Source organism: Plodia interpunctella, chromosome 7, assembly GCF_027563975.2.
Source record: "Plodia interpunctella isolate USDA-ARS_2022_Savannah chromosome 7, ilPloInte3.2, whole genome shotgun sequence".
Lineage (NCBI taxonomy): Eukaryota > Metazoa > Arthropoda > Insecta > Lepidoptera > Pyralidae > Plodia > Plodia interpunctella.
Window position 1 is genome coordinate 6,652,266 of NC_071300.1, and position 25,001 is coordinate 6,677,266.

At 35.4% G+C, this 25,001-nt stretch overlaps 2 protein-coding genes across 3 annotated transcripts; one reads left to right on the forward strand and one right to left on the reverse strand.

The window, feature by feature from the left end:
• Positions 1 to 177: 177 nt before the first annotated feature.
• bou (boudin) lies at positions 178 to 3,688 on the forward strand. The gene is made up of 4 exons (XM_053747323.1): positions 178 to 395; positions 495 to 650; positions 1,114 to 1,254; positions 2,056 to 3,688. Exons 1-4 carry the CDS (start codon positions 335 to 337, stop codon positions 2,250 to 2,252), a joined length of 555 nt encoding a protein of 184 aa, XP_053603298.1. The 5' UTR covers positions 178 to 334; the 3' UTR covers positions 2,253 to 3,688.
• Positions 2,775 to 23,854, reverse strand: LOC128671123 (coronin-2B-like). Of its 2 annotated transcripts, XM_053747321.1 has the most exons (13): positions 23,539 to 23,679; positions 20,748 to 20,919; positions 18,742 to 18,939; positions 15,482 to 15,598; positions 13,762 to 13,911; positions 12,043 to 12,207; positions 10,158 to 10,364; positions 9,798 to 9,902; positions 9,146 to 9,283; positions 8,467 to 8,569; positions 6,599 to 6,783; positions 5,904 to 6,059; positions 2,775 to 5,193 (listed from the first exon to the last, which is right to left on the reverse strand). In XM_053747321.1, exons 2-13 carry the CDS (start codon positions 20,793 to 20,795, stop codon positions 5,071 to 5,073), a joined length of 1,695 nt encoding a protein of 564 aa, XP_053603296.1. In that variant the 5' UTR covers positions 20,796 to 20,919; positions 23,539 to 23,679; the 3' UTR covers positions 2,775 to 5,070. The 2 variants fall into 2 exon arrangements, with proteins under 2 accessions (XP_053603296.1, XP_053603295.1); XM_053747320.2 differs by lacking the exon at positions 20,748 to 20,919 and having other exon boundaries at positions 23,539 to 23,854.
• Between the last annotated feature and the right edge of the window lie 1,147 nt (positions 23,855 to 25,001).

The following is a 25,001-nucleotide window of genomic DNA, read 5'->3' on the forward strand; positions in this document are numbered from 1 at the left end:
CTATAGGTTTCTCTGTCTACACTTAGCTTTAGTTAGATAGTTTTGAGCACTATCGATAGTCTTGTAGATTTTCCGACATTTCCACTATTTGCCGATTTATCGATAGAAATTTATGCTGATTCGCCATCACTAATGTAGTGTCACACACTATGTCACTGTCAGTGACAGTCAATACGGTAAAATAAATAGTTTTGGTTGGGTTGGGCGTTAGGTATATTGATCGTTTTAGTACATACCTACGTTACATACAGTTTTGTAATTGTTTTTTATTATACGCGTATTTTCCATTGGAATAACTGTTTTTCTGTTATTAGCAAATAAAGTGATAGTAATAATGAGGTCTTCTTACATTTTAGTACTACACGTTATCGTTACTCTAAGCACATTGAAGTTTGGTAAGAGAACCCAATATGTATTTAGCTAAAATTACTAATTCTTTAAAATTATTAATTCTTTTTGATAAATTTGTCTTTCATATTATTATTTTTCTATAGTTGATTCGATAAACTGTTATCAATGTTCCGGGAGCGATTCTGACAACCCTTTTGAATGCAACGAGTTCTTGGATAGCAATACAGAATTGATGCCAGTTAACTGCTCCAATATTCCTGATGCTCAGTATTGTATAAAACATGTAGGGCGAAATGGAGGTGAGAAATATTTGGGACCTCTGAGGCTACATGTAGGCCTAGGCAGTGATTGTGGGCTTGATAATATGCGCATCTGGATGCATTTATAATATAACATTTTTAGGATCTAATGCTTTTGAACTAATTATTAGTAAATAATCAGATTGTTAAAAGTTTAATATAACTTTTAATTAACTAACAATATAATATAGTATGGTAGAAACAAAATAGTTTTACCATGGGTGTAGGGTTAAAATATTGATTATAGATAGGATTAAAAATGTATAAAATTAATGTTATTTTCATAAATATTGTATATTAAATATATTATTATAAGTATTATGTAAGTTTATTTATTTTTTATAATTCCAAAACTATATCTCTTTAAACCAATACCATAAATACTATCTATTTAATATGGAATGTCATTAACTTTGTGTGCCTAACATCATTAACAATAACCAACACTAACAATTATATCTAGGTTTAGCCATAGATTGCTATCAGTGCAATTCATCATCAACAATGGAGTGTGGGGACGGGTTAATGAACCTGGATGGAGGTGTTCTGACTCCAACATCCTGTGAACATGTGCATAATGCACAATACTGCATTAAACTAACAGGTTCAAATTACAAATTTTAGGTTTTGGTGATATCACAATGCACATAATTCATGCTAAAAATATTTTATGGGGCTTTAACTCATGTATAGTAGTTTTCATAGGCCATTACTTTAGGAGCAAGTATTTATATAACTTTTACATATAAATTTACTAGTGTTTATTTGTCCTAATATTAAAATAATAAAGAAAAAATAATAAAGTATTGATTACAATATGTTACACAATATAATGTATCTGAAACTGGGAAATGGATGTAGGCTAAAAATCCATTAAAGTATTTTTAGCATACTCAATTAGTCACAATTAGAATAAAATCTAATTTGTTTCACTAATATTGGGCACTGGGTGTTTGAGTATTATTGCAGTATTGCACCAGGCACTTACTAATACAAACAAGAAACGAAATGAGCGAGGGTGAGTAAGAGGTTGCATGCATTCTTATTTTTATTTAAATGCAGTGTCTGTGTTGCTGTACATATGAAATTTCAATAGTACCAGTCCTATTACTCTCTTAGATTTAGAAATGTTTTTAGTATATAGTAAGAGAAATATTTTTTTATTAATATGAATTCATTATACTGTTATTGGACATTTACTTATAACAAAGAAATTTCTTTGTCTAATTTGTTCTCAAGTCTTTGTTCCTCTCCTGTTAGTGGTTAGCAGCATACCCTAGTTTTTACTTGATATTATTTTAAATTACCCATCCATTAGGGAGTTCTGTGCACCAGTAGTGAGGATGTGTAAATGGCTGTTGATTGATATTTTAAACTTAATTTTAATTGTGATTTAATATTTCAGGTGGAATAAGTACAGTTCGCTACTGCTCCTCCCTAGATCTTGGGACCTATTGCAACTATGTACAGCAAGTTGGTGATAAACTTGAATACAGAACATGCATTTACACGTGTAGCTCTGATGGATGCAATGCAGCTTCCACTTTGGGTGTACCTTTGTTCCTGATAGGATTAGCTGCTTTGGGACACATTCGAATTTGATAATACTGGAGGCCAGATTTGAATTTTATCAATTTCAATTGCATTTAGCAGCTTTATGTATATTATGTACAGTATTTTTTATCACAAAAGATTGATTAATTGTCCGTCCAGCCCTGTAAGGTTTTTAGTTTTAAGTATCTATATATACTACATATACATTTTTCGAATTTTTGACATTTGTAATAATTAAACAATAATGACATTGCAATTTTTTACGATTGTAGACTGATTAGAATTACTTGCAAAATTAAAACTACAATAAACTTTTATACCTACCTCTACACTTAGATTTTTTTTTACTATTCAAATATTAATACTTTTGTACTTGATTTCCATTTTTATAAAGCCTGAAACGCAGGCTAAACTGTCGGATTAATTAGGGTGAAACTTTGTAAATTGATTAAGGCGATATTTTTTTCAATCACCCTCCAAAGGGCTGTAAAACTTTTTGCCGCAGGCAGAGCTAGAAGGATCTAGGAGAGAGAAATCTAGGAGATTGTAAAAAAAAAACTAAAATCTATGTACTGTTCAAACATTTATTGAAAATTTGTGCTACATAAGCATGATATAAAAATACATAATAAATATTAACACCGACTTAGCCACATAATTATAATCCAGCTAATGCACAATAATACTTTCATTTTCACTTAACATACTAAAATTATGCTTTGATATTGGAATGTCAAAAATATTACATATGCGACATACTTCTTGACCAAATGACCACAGCCGTATGTACACATTATTTTTTATGAAAATAATTCATCTTGCGTTACAATCTATCGCTTCGACAGAGAGATGCATGTATGAGACGAAACCCTTTCGGTCGCAGCGATAGGTTGCAACGTTTTAATTCTAATTTTGAAATGTATTCTTCCGACACTTTCGTTTCCAGCATAGTGATTATTTTTATGAATAAATGACATAATTTATAGGCTGAAATTAGTCATATGATTTTAATTTACTGCACAACTGCATGGATTCAATCCAAACCGCCGCAAACATTCCATTAAAAGTTAAATACTTATTAGTCAAGAAAAGGCTCTAGCACCCGAGATCTAACTTTACTAGATGCTACTGAAAATCTTAGCCCTATTATGTACACAAAAAGTTCAGGTAACTTTTTTGTACAATTTCCTTCCATCGACCGTCTAAAACATACAAAAAAGTAAATGCTTCATATAAAACATTTGAGACTTATCTCGTCATAAAAATAGTAAACACAAACACAATTCATAAAATAATAACAGGTAACACAAGTTTACACAATAATGTAAATCAGACTATTTATAATCACTAACAAGATGTCAACTAAATTCATAAAACTGGAAATATAATTCACAATCGTGCTTCATTAATAATGTGCCTGTCAGCAAACTGAACAACGTAAAACTATAAAGATTATCAAAACCCTGATTTTGATTGCACAAGATTTCAAAAATAAGATATAAAACATATCTGTAAGAAAACATTTGTGACCGAAAAAATATGTCATGGGTTTATCACAAGCTTGCCAAGAAAGCAATTTCTAAAATAGCTACACAGAATAACTAGGCCTGTCGACTACTAAGCCTTTTAAAATATTTTTTATATAATATATAAACCAATTTTTGGCAACTCGCTAAATGCCCTAAATCATCTTTCGGAATGTCTAATTTTGATCCCATTATTCGATTTAATACTGTTCTTTCATGAAAAGCTTATATTTTGTATTAATTGAGCATTCACCCGAAATATTATCTGACTGCTAAACATATGTATGTAAGATAGCCTCTATATGGCTATATCAATAGAGTTGATTTACATTCAAGTTCCACAATCCAAAATATAATGAGAATTTCCCGTAACAAAATTTTCTCTTTCAAACGCCAAGACCTAAATGATTTTCTGTAATTATTATTTTTTAATATACATATATCAAGCAATTTTTTAGTATTTTTTATTCAAAGAAGCTGCCGAAAAGTGAATCCTTATTGCCAAGAATACAGTTATAAATCCCACTGATAAATTAGAAATCAGATCAAAATAATAATAAAATACATTAATGCGTGTAACAAAAATGCTACAATTTCATCGAAATTGTATAAATGACACATATTAGAATATCTGCTCTTGAAAAAAAATATGGTATTGGTGGGAATTACAACATATTACATTTCTGATTAAATCATTACAGTCAACTTTGTAGAAACTTAATATTAAAAAAAAATAGTCATTGTGATGTATGTAGTTCCTCAAATAAATGGCAATGACGTGACATCTTTAACTGCCAAACAAAAACTGTGTGATTGTGATACACAGAAAACTGTGTATAGATACTTATGTTATAATGCAGTTTCGAGATGATGTATGTTAAAATCTTAAATCTACTGAATCACAAAAGCAAAGTTATGACGTCACAAAGCCTTGCAAGGCTGCCTTTTAGCGCCAAAGCGAATATTCGCGCGCAAACACACTGCGTATCGTATATCAATCAGGAAACAACAATGTTCATCATCGTAGCTAGTATGAGTGCTTACCGCAATAAAAAACCAGCAATATATGCCAAGTCCGTCAATATGGGCGAACCCTTACCCTCATCTATTCATTAGTACCTAAATTGATTTTCAAATCAATTTTTAATACCAATGCGATTTCAGTTTCCTTAATTCAATTGCGCCGCATTTTAATCGTTCCATAAAAGTTGATGGTAGGCCCGCTGGTCTGCGATAGTGTGGAATATGTAAAATAATCCTAGAAGATGTAAAGTTTAGGCCTGCTGGTCTGCGATAGTTTGTCCTGGTGTTTGTTCGCCTTGCAGTGAGTGTCGCAGGTCTCACTGTCGCGCCTGCAGCGCCGCCACAAGCTGCTCCAGCTCTCGCACGCGCTGCTGGCTGTTGCTCAGCTGCCGCTTCACGACGCGCAGCTCTTCCCCTTGCCGGTTGAACGCTAGCCGCAGCTGCAATTGTTATACGATGTAGAAATAAAATTGGACGACAAACTTGTAACGTCTTACAAAATATTTTGAACTGTCTAAAGTTACATAATTAATATTACTTTATAGGCCCAGAATTGAAGAGAAGAATTTGTCAGTAGTTTTTTAGGTTTTTGAAGTGATATCCTCGCAAATTTCAAAAAGTCCTATCGCTAAATAAAACCTATCAGAGGGATTTTTGTACAAAATTCAAATTCAAATTCAAATCATTTATTCAGAAATTAGACCTTCACAGGCACTTTTTCTCGTCAATCTTTAAATTTATAGTTATTTCTCACAAGCTAGAAACTACTGGCATTTCGGAACGACCACTGCTGAGAAGAAATGCCGAAAGAAACTCATTTGAACAGTGTTGGTCCCTATCATGCCAGATCGGCTTACCATTATTGTTTCTTACAAAAAAATTTTTTACAGTTTACACTACAATAGATAGTGCTATTCCAGTGGAATCATTATGAAAAAGTACCTGCGGAAGTCTGAACAAATGCTTGGACTTTGCTATTTTAAACGCATGACGTGGAGAAATAAAAAAATAAGAAAGCAGACCCTGGTCTGACGAAGTAACGAGGAATGCTTAGATGAAAGAGTGAGGAATAAAATAAAACGGTTACCCATTTGCCAAATAAATACCTAATAATATTTTTAAAATTTAACTGAATTGAGGCCACATTTACCTCATGTTCAGTGCTGAAAACATCCCCTTGATTGATCTGCTTGTAGAGAGGCACGGGCTCCGCGTCGCCGCTCTGTTTTCCGAACATTTTCTGCAGCTGATGGAATTTCGTGTTTTGATTCGCGTTCGTCTTCTGAGATTTCTCTGTTATTGGGATCTGTAATTGTGGTAATTTGTTAATTATTGCTTTAGTTTCATTATGTGAAGATAAATTTTGCAATTGTATAATAATTATTTTTAACAATACAGGTTTAATAGTGTAATCTTAAATCAGAGTTACATGTCAAGGATAGAATAGAGCTACGAAAGTATCCATAGCGCATTAAAATACAGCGCCATTTTAGTGTTTTTATTGCAAAGTTATAAAATGTGCATATAGCGCCACCTATAACATGTTGTTCGAAGTATGGATAAGGATATATACCATCATCCAGGAAAAATAACTATTGCCGTGGGAAGTTAACGCGGGCAAAGACTAGTTATTAATAACATTTATTATGGATTTATGGATGAATAGTCTTTAATTTTTCGGTATGATAGTTATGTATGCAAAATTTCAATAAGATTGATAGATAGCGCTGTATCTACCCAATCTTCTTGAAAATTTGAATTTTTTGAAATTTTGCATTTCTTGAATTTTGAGGTGACAAACAAACTTACTTTCTCATTTATAATATGAGTTGGGATAGCGCTCACCGTGACCGCCACCGCGGTGTTGTCGTTGTCGTGGTTGTCGTGGTGCCACGTGGCCAGCGGGCGGTAGTCGGGCGTGGTCTCGCGCGAGAGGAAGGCGAACTTCTTGCGGTTGTTGGCGTCCTGCGGCTGCAGCGCTGGCGTCTCCGCGTTGCTCGTGCGCGGCTTGTGCGTCGATATCGTCACACCTGAAGTTTTATTCGATCCATTATCACCATAGTGTAAAACAAATTTGTCCTCTCACTCTGTTTTTAAGATTCCTTCTAATATCCATTACGTGATTCGTAATACGCTATCGTCGAACTCGAGACATAATGATGCGAATGAATAAACGTCGCGTAGTTTGTATGAGAGCTTCTATTCACCGCAATGAAAAACCAGCAATGTATACCGAACCGTTTCGTGATAATATATAGTCGCTATCAAATCACTTATAAATGGGTGAATTGAATCTAATTTTGTATCTACAACGTAAGTATGGCTGTTGGCCTTCCATAGAAAATAAATAAAAATATTCTTCATTTGAGTTTGATGTGTCGCTATGCACGTGTAGGTCGATGTGGTGGTGTGGTGTGGTGTGGTGGTGTGGTGGTGTGGTGTGGTGGTGTGGTGGTGTGGTGTGGTGGTGTGGTGTGGTGGTGTGGTGTGGTGGTGTGGTGTGGTGGTGTGGTGTGGTGGTGTGGTGGTGTGGTGGTGTGGTGTGGTGGTGTGGTGTGGTGGTGTGGTGGTGTGGTGTGGTGTGGTGTGGTGGTGTGGTGGTGTGGTGTGGTGGTGTGTGGTGGTGTGGTGTGGTGTGGTGGTGTGGTGGTGTGGTGTGGTGTGGTGGTGTGGTGTGGTGGTGTGGTGTGGTGGTGTGGTGTGGTGGTGTGGTGTGGTGGTGTGGTGGTGTGGTGGTGTGGTGGTGTGGTGTGGTGGTGTGTTGTGGTGTGGTGGTGTGGTGGTGTGGTGTGGTGGTGTGGTGTGGTGTGGTGGTGTGGTGGTGTGGTGGTGTGGTGGTGTGGTGTGGTGGTGTGGTGGTGTGGTGTGGTGTGGTGGTGTGGTGGTGTGGTGGTGTGGTGGTGTGGTGGTGTGGTGTGGTGGTGTGGTGTGGTGGTGTGGTGGTGTGGTGGTGTGGTGTGGTGGTGTGGTGTGGTGTGGTGTGGTGGTGTGGTGGTGTGGTGGTGTGGTGTGGTGTGGTGGTGTGGTGTGGTGTGGTGTGGTGGTGTGGTGGTGTGGTGGTGTGGTGGTGTGGTGTGGTGTGGTGGTGTGGTGGTGTGGTGTGGTGGTGTGGTGTGGTGTGGTGGTGTGGTGGTGTGGTGGTGTGGTGGTGTGGTGTGGTGTGGTGTGGTGGTGTGGTGGTGTGGTGGTGTGGTGGTGTGGTGTGGTGTGGTGGTGTGGTGTGGTGGTGTGGTGGTGTGGTGGTGTGGTGGTGTGGTGTGGTGGTGTGGTGTGGTGTGGTGGTGTGGTGGTGTGGTGGTGTGGTGTGGTGTGGTGGTGTGGTGGTGTGGTGGTGTGGTGGTGTGGTGTGGTGGTGTGGTGGTGTGGTGTGGTGTGGTGGTGTGGTGGTGTGGTGGTGTGGTGTGGTGTGGTGGTGTGGTGTGGTGGTGTGGTGGTGTGGTGTGGTGGTGTGGTGGTGTGGTGGTGTGGTGTGGTGGTGTGGTGTGGTGTGGTGGTGTGGTGGTGTGGTGGTGTGGTGTGGTGTGGTGGTGTGGTGGTGTGGTGTGGTGGTGTGGTGGTGTGGTGTGGTGTGGTGGTGTGGTGGTGTGGTGGTGTGGTGTGGTGTGGTGGTGTGGTGGTGTGGTGGTGTGGTGTGGTGGTGTGGTGGTGTGGTGGTGTGGTGTGGTGTGGTGGTGTGGTGTGGTGGTGTGGTGGTGTGGTGATGCACACAGTACCAGTCCTCAAGCTGATGAGCAGCGGCGCGGCGCTGGCGCCGGCGAGCCAGGCGCGCGCGGCCAGCGCGGCCGCGGGCGCCGCTGTGTCCGGGTACAGGTCCTCCTGACGCACGCAACATTACACATTACTCTTAACACACAACTAATACGACTCACACTCAAAGATTTTCGAAAAAAAAACATTTAAAACTTTACTACCGAACGGTGGTTCAGGATTTTCAAATTCGTTCCATTTCGAGACAATACCGCAGGCGCATTTTCGATATTTTGAATTGTATGTGTCTCATTTCCACTTACAATTTAACAGAGATCGATATGCGCTCACTTTTGTAATAATATTTGTAGTTATTGTACTTAAAAGTATTTAATATAATCACATTATTAAATACAAACAATTCTTAAATAGGACTTACTCTTAAATAGAATATTACTCTCTTGTTGGATTATTCGAATATTAGAATGCTTTTATAGCATTATTGTTAATTTCCTCGTAATTGAAATGAAAAATGCATACCTCAATCGACATTTCATACAAAGCGTAAATCATAATCGAGGATGGACGCCCTCGATTTAAAAGGATCGATTTATGATATTAGACAATCTACTCTCATCTCTGCATTTTCCTTGGTTGCGTTCGAAATTGTATAAACTAGTATTAACCCTAAAAAGAATGTGTCACCTGGAAGCAGTCGGATTTCCTGGGCACGATCATAGAGATGGGTTCGCAGAGACCTCGCGAGGTGTGCAGCTTGTAGAAGCGGAACACTTCGCAGATGCTGGTGTTCACTCCACGCTTCGGCATGAACCCGAGACCTCTCTGAAATATTTAAATAATTATGTTATACGCATACTTTTAAAATATTTTTGAATAATGACATGAAAAAATCACGTGTCACACATATTAAATAATTTTGATAAGAATTGAACCCACAATTCAACTTTTCATTTCCGTTCAAATTTCACGTGTTACCGTCAACATTGTTAAAAATTTGTTGATCAATGCATGCATTATTGATAAATTTTTCAGGACTCGTTCAACGTGTTATGCGGAGGATGAGAGGGAGCTCAAACAAAGTCTTGCAGCTTATAGACGAGAGCAGAGATCAGCAGGAAGGCTGACCTCCACATAAATAAAATTAATAATTTAAGATAAATGATAAAATAATGTGGATATGGACTATTTTTATCATATCTGACTGAAAAATAAATAAAGATATTTTTATTTACCCACCTTCACACCAGTGGGGAAATAAATTTCCCAGCCTTCGCACAAACTTCAGTGATTCGCAGTATAAAAGAGGAGGAAATATATGGAAAAACTCGTGACCGACCTGTGGGTTTCCGGACAGGAACTGGTTGAGGAAATGCACGTACGGAGGCTCGTCCACCACCTCGTAGTAGCGGATATTGCCGTCACCCTTGCCTGCAAGGTATACCTGCAACACAAGGGCCATTCATAACACAGTATAAGGACACATTATAAAAAGAAGTCCTATATCATAAATACGAAAGTAAGTTTGTTTGTTACCTCTCTTGAAACCGCGGACAAAAGCTAGTGAGATATAAACTCAAAAACTACTGGACGGTTTTACGGGAGCAAGGTTTAGGTTAAAAGAAGTGCACAAGATGGCTCTTCTATATGTTTTCCAGATATGGTGACGTGGTTTACATTGCTTCGCCAGCGTACATACCATGTTAGTGTCATAGTCATAATACGGGAACACGACTCCGGAGGAACTATCGATGGTTTCACACACGAGCGGCTTAGACAAGTCGTGTTGGTCCCACACCGCGTATTGTCGGTCGCTGTATCTCGAGAAGCCAGTAGTCAACACTTTCCCCTGGCTGCCGAGGAATGTGCATTTGGACGCTTTGGTGCCCAAGTGACAGGGGCCTTCCTGGAAATAAGAAAAAAAAAACATTAATAAAATATATATATCACGTACTGAAGTCGCCAATTCGCAAGTGCCCGCGTGGTTCACCCACCCTTATTCATCCATAGGGAAGGCCAGTGACCCAGCAGTGGCTATAAAATGGCTGATTATGATCACAAATTCTGAGAATAGTGTGTGTAAAAATTTGAAATAATAATGTAATTGTTCTGTGAAAATAATTAAAATTTAAAGCGTCAAATTGGCAAAACATCTAATGCTACATAGGCTGCTATTTATGTATCCGGAATAACAAAATTAAACAAACATATATTATTACATATGGTTTTATTGTTTCTCGAAGTATTCTCCGCGATGATCTATGCACTTCTGCATACGATGAAACCAATTTTCAAAGCACTTTTTCCATTCTGATTGAGGTATGTCCAAAACGTGTGTTTTGAACGCATCAACGGCCTCTTCGCGGCTCGAAAAACGTTGACCACGTAATTTATTTTTAATGTTTGGAAATAAATAAAAATCATTGGGTGCCAGGTCGGGGCTGTACGGCGGATGACCCGTCAATTCAATCTTTTGACCCTCCAAAAAATTATTTGTTTCAGCCGACTTGTGGCAGCTAGCATTGTCGTGATGAAGTATGATTCTGCGTTGTGGGTTGTTCTTTCGTATTTTTTCAAAGACTTCTGGCAAACAAATGGTGGTGTACCATTCAGAATTAACCGTCCTACTATTCTCTAGTGGCACTGTAGCTACATGTCCGTTGATACCAAAAAAACAAGCGACCATTTGCTTTAAAGTGCTTCTCGCACGAACAACTTTTGTTGGATTCGGTTCATCTTGAAAGACCCACACCGTTGACTGCTGTTTAGTTTCAGGGTCATAAGCATAGATCCAGGTTTCGTCACCTGTGTAGATATTATAAACAGCTTTTGACGTGCCACGGTTGTATTTTTTTATCATTTTCTTACACCAGTCGACACGAGCCTGTTTTTGATCTACGCTCAAGTTGTGCGGAATCTAACGCGAACAAATTTTTTTAACAATTAAATGTTCGTGTAATATCGCGTGTATACTCGTCATACTAATGCCCAGAGACGCCTCTATCTCGCGGTATGTAACATGACGATCTTGCATTACTAATTGTCGCACAGCATCAATATTTTGTTGTACCACTACCGATTTAGGACGACCCTCCTTAATTTCATCCGTGAGCATAGACCGTCCACGTTGAAATTCCTTAAACCAATAATACACAGTGGTTTTCGATGGTGCTTCATCTCCAAAAGTTAAAATCAGTTGTTCGATGCACTGTTTTTGAGTTAATCCACGCTGAAAATCATAATAAATCATCGCGCGAAAATGTTCACGAGTTAAATCCATGGCAATGAAGACAATCTATTTTCAAAATTGGCGCCAATTGAAAAAAACAAATGACAGGGACATGAAAAATATTTATTCTCTAGCCGAAGAGTTCTATTTTCAAATGTTGTAATTACTTTTTAAATATTCTAGAATTATTGGCCAGTTCCGGATACATAAATAGCAGCCCTCGTATCAGACCGACACTTTGCATGGCATTTTCAATAATTTCGATGTTTTACATAGGGCCGGCAAATATAATATTATGACAACTTATTTTTTTTCTTTTTTTTTAACCAATAACTTATAACAAAGTTCCACTTACAGAGAGTACGATCCCCCTCCTCGGCTCGATGACTCTGAGCTTTTTGTCTTTGCAAGTGGTGGCCAAGAGTGAGCCATCCCGGTTGAAGGACATGCAGTATATGACGTCACTGTGACAGTCAATCACCTTGACCGCTTCGCCTTTGCCGACGTCCCATACGAAAATCTGAAAAATATTATCAACTAGTTTTAGTTATGGATAAATAAAAATGTTTTATACACGAAATCAAGACATCGGTCTCCAAAAATTACATGCGTATACGATACAGTTGTCTTATTATCTTACGGGGTAAACAAATCCAGGAGTCAGGAAACTCAAAAGCCATATTTTATGTGTAATTAAATAAATATATTAGGACAAATCACACAGATTGAGCTAGTGCCAAAGTAAGTTTGAGACTTGTGTTATAGGATACTAACTCAACGATACTATATTTCATAACAAATACCTACATATATACATAAACATCCAAACAGAAAACAGAAAAAGGTCAGATTAATAGAATTGAAATTAAAAAACAGTAACAGATTCCTAGCCCATCGGTATTGAGAACAATTCCTAATCAACTATTGTAGTAGTTACTTTGATTGACTTTTACATTTCTTCGCTTCCAGTCCAGCATGTACAAATACGTCATCACATACAGGCATTTTATTTTTTTATAACAATTATGAAAATAATTTAGCATTATAAAGCGGGCATCGTCACGGTATGAACTCCATTAAAATTAACATTGCATCGTTCTCAATTATGTAGGCGCACGCAACGCGTCTGTCAAATACAAACGAAACCATTTTGCGTTGCGTTTCGCGTGCCGCGTGTGTGCTTATAACCGTTTGATCGAAACTGTATGAGAACAGGGAAATAGGTCGATTGTTGTAGGGCGATGTAATAAAGGATTTGTATAACTGAAATTATATTTAAAAAATATTTCATAGCATCCTGAATATGATTGCTGAGTGTAGTCTACTACACTCAGCAGTCTACAGCATATATCATATTCAGGATGACTGAATGACAAACCTAGGGTAGACACTGCTAGGTTTGTCATTCATGTGTCATTTCGGTAAGTGTGCTAGAATGGCCACTTTAAAACTTTAACTTTTTAGCTGTAACATACCCAACATTAACATAACAAACTTTATTTTGCCCACAAAACAATCTTTGACTTTAGATTCAGTAGAAAAACTGAGTTTATTGTGGAAATGATGGACAAAAAATTAATAACAAGTTAAACTCATCATTGTTATCCAACACGGTGTTGACTAGTCGATCGAAGGCTTCCTTTCACACGATGCTAAAATTTAATCTTCCGCTGCCGCCATTGCGTAATTACAAACGTGCAAGTAATCCAATATTATCACTAAATAATCATATTACAGATGATTTGAGCCAAGCATCATTAAACCCATACAATACATTTTTAACTTTCACTTTTTTGATCAGTCAGTAGTCAAAAGGATACTAATACGAATGATGTAATAGACCATAATAAAAGGTCAAATAAAAAAGATAATTTAGAATAATTCTGAACGGTCTTAATGCAAAATGTCATAGTGAAAATTTTGATCGTTTCTCATGTCACTTAAAAAAATAACATTTTGCGAAAATGTAGTTTAGCGAAAGTGACAATAATGTGATACGATGCATTTTGCGAAAGAAAAGTACTGCATAAAACTGAGCCTTATCCCTGTGATAATAAGTCACGTTATCACTCACCAGGTAATCGAAGCCGGCACTGAGCAGTATGTTTTCGGCAGTGGGATGCCATTCAATATACGCCACTCTTCGCTTGTGACCGTGGAGTTCCACCAACCAATCGGTCAGGTGCATGGAGAGTCCACCGTCCGGTATATGCCATAGTTTCACCTGTAATATGTCCAATTTCATTTCATGAGCGATATATTTCTAGCTGCTCTCCAAAAATTTGGGCCAAAAAAGTAAACCGCGAGCTATTCCAAGTCATATCATATTTGTGTTTCAAATCAATTCAGTCAATTTTGAATGAATAACAAAAACATCTAAACTTTCAAACAGAAACAACAAAGTTCGGATTAAAACAATAAATATATAGAAAATATAAACAATTTCTAATGTTTTACCTCTGATGTGTTCAAATTAGTACAATTATAATATTTTACTGACGTATTTAACATTACAAATATTAAAAAAGGCAAAGTGATTGTCTCAATAGAAATTATTCTTCTTTTCGGAATGGATATTTAGACAGAATTTAACAAGTACGTGTCCACGCTGATCGCTGTCGCTCGCTATGGTTGTTAAAAACATCTCATTTTACATTATGTTGTTTAGCCGAACGAAAACATAATTCGGCTCGCAACATTCCAAGCTTGGCGAGCGAGTGATGATGAAGTCACAACAGTTATTCTAACTAGGTCCCCTAGGTGGTCGTAAACCAAGATTGAATAACGGCGCTTCGTTTTAACGATCCAAGAATTAGGCCAACGAGCTTGACAATTATCTAACATGGCGTAATGAACTTCAGGAAATAAGTAATAATAAAATTCTCATTTGACTCCTTTAACGTGAAAAAAAAAAACATCAAGCTTAAAAACCAAATGAACGAAATGATGCGCTATTTTGACAAAAGTCTAGGCATAATGGTAGTTCGATTAGACAGATAAAAAATATTTCAAAGAAATTTTGGATGCAGTCCCGCCGTATTGTGTCCTCTATTTCTATCTTTCAGAAATATTATATATTTGAAAATATGACGCGAAAAGTGCTTGTGAAGGTCTAATTTCTAATTTAATGCTTCGACTTTTTTCATTCACGACAAAAGTTGACTTAATACGCTTAAAAATCATCGTCATCGACAATGGTCCTATTGAATCGAGGCTAGAGAATTTAGATCATTATGTCAATGATGTCTAGTAAATCATTATTCTATTGATGTGCGTCAATTGACAACTGCTATGGATCCTGACAAAAGCTTGACTGCACTTCAAACCAGTAAACAATGGAAACGTAGACACGATAACGATATGCAAAACAATTAATAAATAGATAGTGGTATCGGTCACCTCTTTATGCATTAACTGAGTCATTGCATAAATATTATGTCAAACGAAGTCAGGTTATTTTGTATCAGTCGGGGTATTTTGGTACCAAATTAAGCCTATACATATTCCTAGGAAAACGTAGCGTGTTGATAATGATATATCTCCATCTGTCAATTGTCCCTCTGTTACTAAATATTTATCAAAACATCATTGAAAGAAGATATGACTAGCAGAATCGATACCCAGGAAATAAGTCTACATACATATACTTAACGTTTAAATCTACACTTTCATATGAATAAAAACAGTCAGATTGATGAAACGGAACATCCCAAGCTAATAGGTGATTTCCACTAGCAAATTGCTGGGATTTGAAAAAAGAACGCAATGAAAAAATTGGCACAAAACTAAATTACCGTGCAGTCATCGGAACATGATGCGATGATGTTATCGTTGAACGGATTCCACTTGATATCGAGGACCGGGCCTTTGTGGCCAGTCACACGGCTTGCGTTGAAGTCTAGCCGTCCAGTCTGAAACAAAAATAAATAATGAAAAAGTCTTGTTGGGACAATATAGCAAACCATTAGCATTCGTTTCTAAAGGCTAATAGTAGTCTGGGAACTGACATACATACATCTCTTACGTGCTAGACAGAGCAACAGTCGCGAAACTTGAAGTCCAATTTTTTGATTTGACATAACCACAAATAGTCCCACATTTTGAAGTGCAAACAATTCCAAATTAATGGCATTTAAAGTGTCGACTTTATAATTGTTTATTTCGACCAATTTTAAAACAAAGACAACAGTCAAATATAAATTCATAAAACATACGTTGAATTCCTACTCGCCGTCCACCCACACTTTCCGGGCACTTACGAGTTAAAGTACATTCTGTCACAACTTGGTAACCAATCTATATTCTATTCTGGATCGTGTACATACATTCTGCCGCAGGACCACGGACACAAATGAGAAAGCTGAGACGAAACTGCAATGTCTCGTAATTCTTGGACGTAGCTGTACATCCTGAATAATTAAAAGTGCAGATGACGCGCCCCGGGAGTTGCGCTCTTGTAGAGATTTCGGAATAAAAGATATCATGTGTGGTTAAACTACGTTTCAATCTAATCCATGCTAATACCATATGGCCTGTCTGTATCTCTTGTCACATTTTCACGGCTAAAACAGGACCGATTATGATGAAATTAGAGATCAAACATAGCCTACCGCAGACGGAGCTATAAAATGATGATAAAGCCATAAAATTTTCATGATGACAATTCACATGAGTTAAATAAGTAGTAAATTAATTTCTTTTTAATTCTACGTCAATGGGTAGACAGTCATTTCGCAATTCAGATCAGGCGATTAGGCCCATTAAGAACCGTTACTTAGTAGCTCAAAATATAACAATGTTACGTTGCGTCGCTTCTCACGCAATTTGCTAACAATTATGACTATTTTTTGATGTTGGATTCGCATTCATTAGCGATCAAACGAAAATGCAACATAAGGCCCGATTCAAAGAGATAGACTCGGGTGGCATATAATTACGTTCAAGGTAACTAATAAAATCCTATTTAAAATACAATATATGCTAGATATTTAATTATTTTTTGGGACTTTTGAACTACCGTAAGATAAGGAGGGACTAATATTTTTTTCAAGAAGTTAAAATTCGCTGACTGCTTCGAGATCTTGTGTGAAACTGACTTTATGTTTAAGTAGCTATTCACTATGAGTGACAAGTATGTGAAGGTCAAGATTTACAAACAATGAGCCCTTTTGATGCAAATAAATATTGCTTAATGACAACACTTAAATATATTATTTTATGAAAAAGGACAAGAGATAAAATTTTGAATAATAAATTTACTATTGCCATGTGAAGTGTAAATTTGTTAAAAAATCAGTAAGTAGGTGTATCAATAATTTCTATCGAATAATAAAATAAGGAGGAAAAGTTAATTTGTCATTAAAAAATAAAACAATATTTTCAATATAATCATCATTTAATTTGAAAACTATTGCAAAACGATTTCAAATTCACACAAAGGCACAAAGATTATTTCTAAAGCCTATTTGCCTACATAAAAAGTGATGTAACTACAAGATGACAGAGTAAACAGGCTAATAAATGAAATCAGAATCGCATCAATGTTATTATAGAACGTTATGTTCTTTTAATGAATACTTTACGATTTACTATTTTAATATGTTTAATGTTTGTCGATGGTTATGTTTATGGCATGCACCACGACCACTATAATCTATGGCTATTGACTATTAACTGTGTTATGATGAGCTCATTCACCTTGCAACCTTGAATTATGCTCAGAAAATTACATCATTATCGTAATAGTGGTTTGACTTGTTTAATAAAATATCGCTAGTGCAAATCATAAAATATTCTCGTACTACTTTTTTTTAGATTGTTTTAAAGAATATTTCTAATAAGATTTGTCATTTTAATATTCCGATCAGCTAACGAAATCACACGTATTAAGGAGTACATTTTTCGTAAGATTCAGTTTCACAATGTAAAAATTGTTTGAATTGGTTATAACCAATTGAGCTATAGCTCAATATCGCTAAATAGCATAAAACAAAGTTGCTTACCGCTATCTGTCTGTGCCTATGTATATATATATACTTCAATCTTCAAAACTACGCAACGGATTTTGATACGGGTTTTTTAATAAAAAGAGTGATTCAAAGTGAAGATTTAGGTGTATGGTTTTACCCGAGCGAAGCCGAGGCGTGCCGCTAGTTATAATTATAAAATACCCACTTTATGTCCACCTGTTTATATAGTTTCTGTTATGTACCTAATTGTTGTAAACATGTTTATAGGTTTTATTCACTATCGCGTTCCTTTTACATTAGGAGCAAAATAATAGGAATCAGATCAATTTTTCTTCTTCTTCTTTAACTAGCAAAGTGGGTTTCACTTCTGGCACTGTCATTAAAATAACGACCAAAAAAACGGAAGGCCGACTATTTGTAATGTTCATGGCGAAAGTTGCGAAGCACAGACCTATGTTCGAAACAGTTTTATGTTTTTGGAACTAATAGTTTGTTGTGTGTCGTGTAGGTATCTGTACGTGTTGAAATTTCTTTTTTTTACAATAAAAGAAAATGTTCGAAATTTCTTTTGCACCCATAATACCTCATTAGTAAGTTAAAAGTTTAAGAAACTAGGATTAAAGTCCATAGTTTTGAATTGTTTTTAACAAAAAACCCATTGAATACGGCAAAATTTGTTGCAGGAGTATGTTTGGCGTAGATACTTATCTACGCCTTACTCGTATGCTTATGCGAATAAGTTAACTGCTAAAACTTGGAAACTTGAAATTCCGATGTCTTTATTCCTGGGGCAATATTTATTTTCCTATTATTTCTAGGACTACAATAGTTTGTCACTATAACAGGCCTGCAGCACAAAAGGTTTGCGCACTAGCAAGGTATGGACCCAGTTGTGGATCACCGAAGACTGAAAATGATGTTTCTACATCATCATGAATATTATTAATTTATAAAGTAAATTATTTTTAATTTGTGAGGTACAAATAGGGCGTGAAAATGTTCATTCAGGGTCGTCAACGCGCGTGTCACAATCCTGGTGTTGCATGCGTCCATAAGCTACGACGAATTCCTGAGAAAATACTCACATGATCCAAAGGCAGGACCAAGAAGGCGCCACCTCCGGCGACCTCTGTCACAATGGCCACAAACTTAGGGTTGACAGCACAGAAGTTGGAGTCGTGAGCATTCCTCGTAATCTTTATGTTGTCATAGCACCGCTCCCGTTTGAATGACACCCCGTAAACATGGCGGAATTTGGAACTCCTCACACCGCGGAACCACACCTGAAAATTCATGGTTCGGTAATGATGTTTTCATGAATAAGTCATTTGAAAAACACTAAGAACGAATTTGGTGAATGTCTAAAATACTGTTAGTTATATTCAGTATGTTGACTTAAAAAAAAACATTTTAACAAATATGTTTCTTATTCATGTTTTAACTAAATGATGCCCGCTTCCTTCGCGTGGTCGAACAATTTTTGTTTATGATTCAATATGTTTACCTATGTTTTAATAGTTGGATAGGTATAAAAGCAATTAATGTAATAATTAGCGATAAAATAGGTTAAATTTTAATAGTTAACCATCTAATACTGTATCTAACTACTATACTGTATCTATACTATTATAAAAGGGTTTTAGGAAACTAAAAACTAAACATAAACAAATTCGAGTAGGTATATTTCAAGAGAAATGGGCGGTGGTGCGTTACAATATAATATCAAAGTAATAAATGGATGTACCGTAACAAACTCAATACTGTTAGCTACATAACTTCCAACAAGCAAGATAGCAATCGATTTTATTGATGCCAAACTTTATATCAATTCAATCAAAATGACGTCATGTGCCAATGAGATTGCAAGGAAGATACATGCTACCTATTAAAGTGTCACACACATCTATCATAATGATTTATATGACTCGTAGGACCGGTACGATTAATTGGTGGAATTGTAATAAAGGACATTTACTATGTACTCAATAAAAAAGTAATTAAACTAATAGCACCAAGATTTAAAACTGTACAAGTTTTTTGTGAATTGTTTATAGTCTAATTACTTTATATGTTCACACCTCAACACGCGAGATAGCAATGCCGTCATGACTAATCATTTTTTAAATTACTGAAGAAAAACCGAATTATTTTAAAAGAATGAAATCTTTCACGCGAAATCTGACACCAGATTTCATTGAGAGACATAATAATAGAACGAAATCGCTAGTTCTGTTAATCAATTAGAAAACATTAAAAAATTATAAAATATTTGTTAGAAGAATAGAAGACTAAAAAAGAACCGAGAATTTTTTTCGCGAAATCTGACAGAACATAAGAAGATATATCAATGAGAGCTACTAAATCACAAAACAACAGCACATTCTAAAATACAAAGTGTTGTTGATTTTTTGATCATGGCAAACATTTTTAAGGATACCTAATACATATAATATCCGCTTTTCTACCCCACTGTGCTTTCTAATACTTTCATTTTAGTTACACCAAATAGATTTGACCTATGGGTGGATTAATTAAAAAGTTAATTAACAACGACCCATAAGAGAAATGGACGTGACTTCATGGCCTGATAAAAATGTTTACGCTCCACTATGCCACGGGAATTAGAACCAATTATCATACTTACGCAATGAATTCAAATTACATCTCATACTTGGGCTACATTTAGACAAATTGCGCTTGATAGAATTTAATTGTGGAGTTGTAATCGATTTTATATCGCACTTTAGTCGAGGAACTAGCAAATCAATAGTCAATGTCCGCAGAAACTCAAAAGTCTACGGAATGGGCGAATTAACAAATAAGTTTGAGGAATATGCGGATTTTCTTTTCATGTTCTAAAATACGATGAAAATTGCGTCTATCCGGGACGTGATGTGCCAAATAGTACATATATTTCGAAATAGTACCTAATAGATGAATACGCCTCATATTCAGTTTAAATATGTAGTTATTTATAAAAAATAATACAAGATTTTTTAGTCCTAACCAAATCGAAAACTAATAATAAAAATAACAAGCTATAAAATAACTAAAACTAAAAATGTGCAAATAAAAAATACTAAAAAAGTACCTGTGTATTAGTCATTTCGCCGCTATTCGGGTGCAATATGGAAGGCATGCACTAATTTACGTAGGTACAGGCGAACTCCGAAACTATACAATTTTGTGCATTTTACAAATAATCATGTACACAAATAACACAAGAATCAGCTGCCCACCACATGACGCACTGTAACTTAACACTGAAAGTGGCAAATAAACATAATGGATGCATTAAACATAACAGAAAAAAAACAAACATGTGCGTAAGGATACAAACGAATGTAAACTGTATTGGAGATTTTTTTTAATTTTAATTATAATATAGTGACTATCACAGAGCGGTAGAGACAACGTGGAGACGCGTGTCTGAGTCGCGAGCGAAAAAAAAGTGAAAAGATACTTGTTATAAAGTCGTTGCCGCCGCAGGCTGAGAGAAATTCAAATGCATTGCCTATTCTGATGTCGATACAATAATTTGTTTTAGACATAAGACCACAAGTAAGTAGGTATACAGTGCCGCAACAATTTAGATTTTTTCGTTAGTGTTTTGATAGCCTCCTAACATTTCTCGTGTTTAGTTTCTGTAATCATGTACCTACTGAAAGTGCCTAATCTAGCGGAAATAATGCCATCAATGATAAACAGAAATCTTTAAGACAATGAGGACCAAAGTAAAATTACAACAATTCTAAAAACATTTAAAATTAACCATATTGTAACACTTTCGCTCTTCCACGTCCAAGATAGCATTACATGATGGTCAGCAAAGCGTTTCAAATAAAAAATACGTATGTACTCGTAACTCCACTACCGCTTTACAACCCAAGATAGTAAGTAGCACTTATGTCATGGATCGCGATTTTAAAATGCAAACAATTATTATGTTCCTCGCAAATTATACAACATCAAGTGAAGAAACAAATGGTTTATTCATTTTTGACCATAATTTCATCTAGTTTTCATAACAAAATCAAATACAAACTTTGCTGTAAATTAAACTGAATTCTAATTTTAAAAGTGCATGTGCGTGTAATAAAATTACATTTAATTAAATTAAATGTAATTTTTATAAGGATTCTATAATATCCTGGAAACATGTGTGAAGATTCCTTTGTGGAATAAATCTCTTACAACCTATTTTATATTTAATATTCATAGTTGATTATTAGGTATTTAGTGAGTCATACCTAGCCAATTATTTAAATTTAAGATAGCAGAAACAACACTTAGGAAAATGATACTATGTATTAATTAAAGCTAACTCTGTGCATCGGTGATCACGTTCAATATTTAAAATGTAAATGTTATGTGTTAAAAGGTAAAAGCTACTTAAAATATGTAAGATAATTGCTAAATTGGATAACCATTTTATTTTATCATTTATGATAAAATAATAGCTCTAATCCTAATCATAGTGCACTAAGCTAATTTACTATTATGACTTAAGTACATAACCAGTTATAGGAAATTAATATACACATATATGTCCTTTAAATACATTTTACATAGGATTTCAGTGGTAAATGTTGAGTGGATAAAACAACCCGCTGTAATGAAAACCATTTTGGTAAGAATAAAAGACAGATTTTATTCTTACCAAAATGGTTTTAATGATAATAATAATTTTTGTATGTTTTTTGTAAATGTACAAAATAGTTACCTATATTTTTCCTTTGTTCATTCTAATGGGATGCTTTTGGTAACTTTAATAGACCATGCCTAGTTTCTGATGAAAAATAACATAAAAAGCTGCATTTAGATTGATGATTGTCAGCTGATGTGCTTGAAAAAGTAAAAACCACACTACTTCATTTGAAGCATATATTTTATTTATTAGCTTATCAACATTTCCCACTGCTGGACAAACACCTCATATTCCTTTTCCCATAAACCTTTGTAAAAAGAAGTCTGTCACCCCACTCTAATAAAAGAATATGATCCCACCATATTTTTCACGGTCTCCCTCTGTGCCTATAGTCTTCAATGTGTGTACGTATGTTTATGACTCTTTCATTCAAAATCTACTGGATGGATTGTTATGAAATTTGGCAGACGGCACATATGGTTCTTTTAATTCCAAAATTCCCACGGAAGCAAATATTATTATATCTATATGTATTACAATATGTTACTCACTATTACATGATAATCACATATTAGTAACACATATTTATCATTGATTAAAATAAATTTAATAACATGAAAAGCATACAGTAACAGAATTTATAAGGACAATTAGCACCAGTAGATAATTACTGCCACTTGGACACATATCAAGACTTAAAAGATACATTTATTAGGTCTGTTCTTGCATAAGTAAAATTTTAATAGCTAGATTTGAAATGCAATCTCCTTCACTAGCAATGCCAAAGTTGATAAAGTATAGATATTCTATGCCATTAGAATAACCACAACCTTCAGCAATGAAAAATACGAAGATGGATAGCAAGATTTCCGAAAATAGTACATGAATGAGTTCACACATCCACAGTTAAAATGTAAGCCGAATTATGTATCCTACTTTGAAGTAAAAATAACATGCAGTGTTGACTTATGTTTACTTGATGAAATATAATGTAATGTAGATGGTTTTACATGTGTAAGGCAACACAAATGGAATAACATATAATATTTATTGATACGAAAATAAATGCAAAAGCTATAAAAATGAACACGTTAACACCGCTACCGCTTTGTGAAACCGCATACAGTGCACACGAAATAATCTAGATATAGATTACTAATATTTACTTTTTGAAACTCCTCAGATTAGATTGAACTGCTTATCAAAATAAATCATACTTCTTGCAAATTCTTACCTTTGTAGCAGGTTTATTACACGCTCTCACGTCTACCAAAGCGCTATTTTTTCCGGGACTCTTTTCGGAAATGTTGATGATTTCCAAACAATTTGCTTCTCTTATGGACTCATCCTTTACGGGAGGCATAATATTTAAAAGATGCCTATTCAAATAAGTATATACAATGTTTTTGTCAAAATTAGGAATAGAGTAAAATTTATCAAACAACACAAAAGAGACTTTCGAGTTCAAGTAAAAATCGAAATGAAGTGACTGAATGAACGACAAAATAAATAATGAACAAAACCTTAGATAATGGATCTACTACTACTAGACCGCGGTTTACTAGACTGCAAAAATGTGACATTTGGCGCACGAATTTTAATAGTTTGGTGGTGAACGTTTTGCCAGGCGTCTTAACTAGTGATGCAGTCAGTTAGTTATATAACCTAGTCAGTTGGTCTATAATCGATCAAACCCTGAATTTGGTATATGATAAGGTAGAAGATAAATAACATATTTTGTACATATTCGTATTTTTATTTTTCTCTTAAATTTTCTTCCGATTCACACGTTATGGATTTTTGTAAGTTTTAGTTTTTTTTATTTGAAGAAACTGAATTGTAATGTAGACATTAGACTACGACATAAAACAAACCTCTAGAAGATCAACTAATACATGTGTTCACAGATAATGTTTTTTTATATTGTGATTTTGTTAACCCCCGACGTAACAAGAGGAGTATTTTACTAATACATATGTAGTTTATGGGATATGTCGAAAAAGATCACATTGCGAGCGAGTTGTATTGAATAGGAGCCATGGATTTAGAAAGTGGAATGGAATTAGTAGGTACACCGACGAAATACTTATTCCATGATAGGAACACAAATAGTTTATAAACTCTATGGAAATCCGAGAACAGAACACACGTCATGTCAGCGTATGATTGAGTGAACTAAAAGAACTACCTAAGTCGGGAGTTGACACTTGACAATATGTTGACAGATTGAAAAAAAGCTTTATTTACACTATGCGATTTTCAGATAGAGATTAATCATTGAGCTAAACACAGCTTATTCGTCCGTCAGAATTTAAAAGAATAAAAGTAATCTACAGATATAAAAACATGTGGTGTAATCACAGATATAAAAACATTACAGCGTGTAATCAATCACAGATATATGAACCTTCATTGTAATGTTTTTAGATCTGTGCGTCTAATAGATTTTGCGTGACCGAATAAAAAACATTCTCAATCACATCCAAACTTTTGCATTAATAATACAACTAGCTACATCCCGGGACTTTGTGTCATAAGAATTTCAGGATAAAAAATCGGTGACTCTTACTAGCTAATTTATGTTTGATTGGTTTGGAATTAGAATTTCCTTTTTGAAATAAAAGCGCTACTTTGATGTCAGCGTCAAAGTACCTATTTACTTACTTCTATTCTATCCATAGAATTAGTATAGGAGTA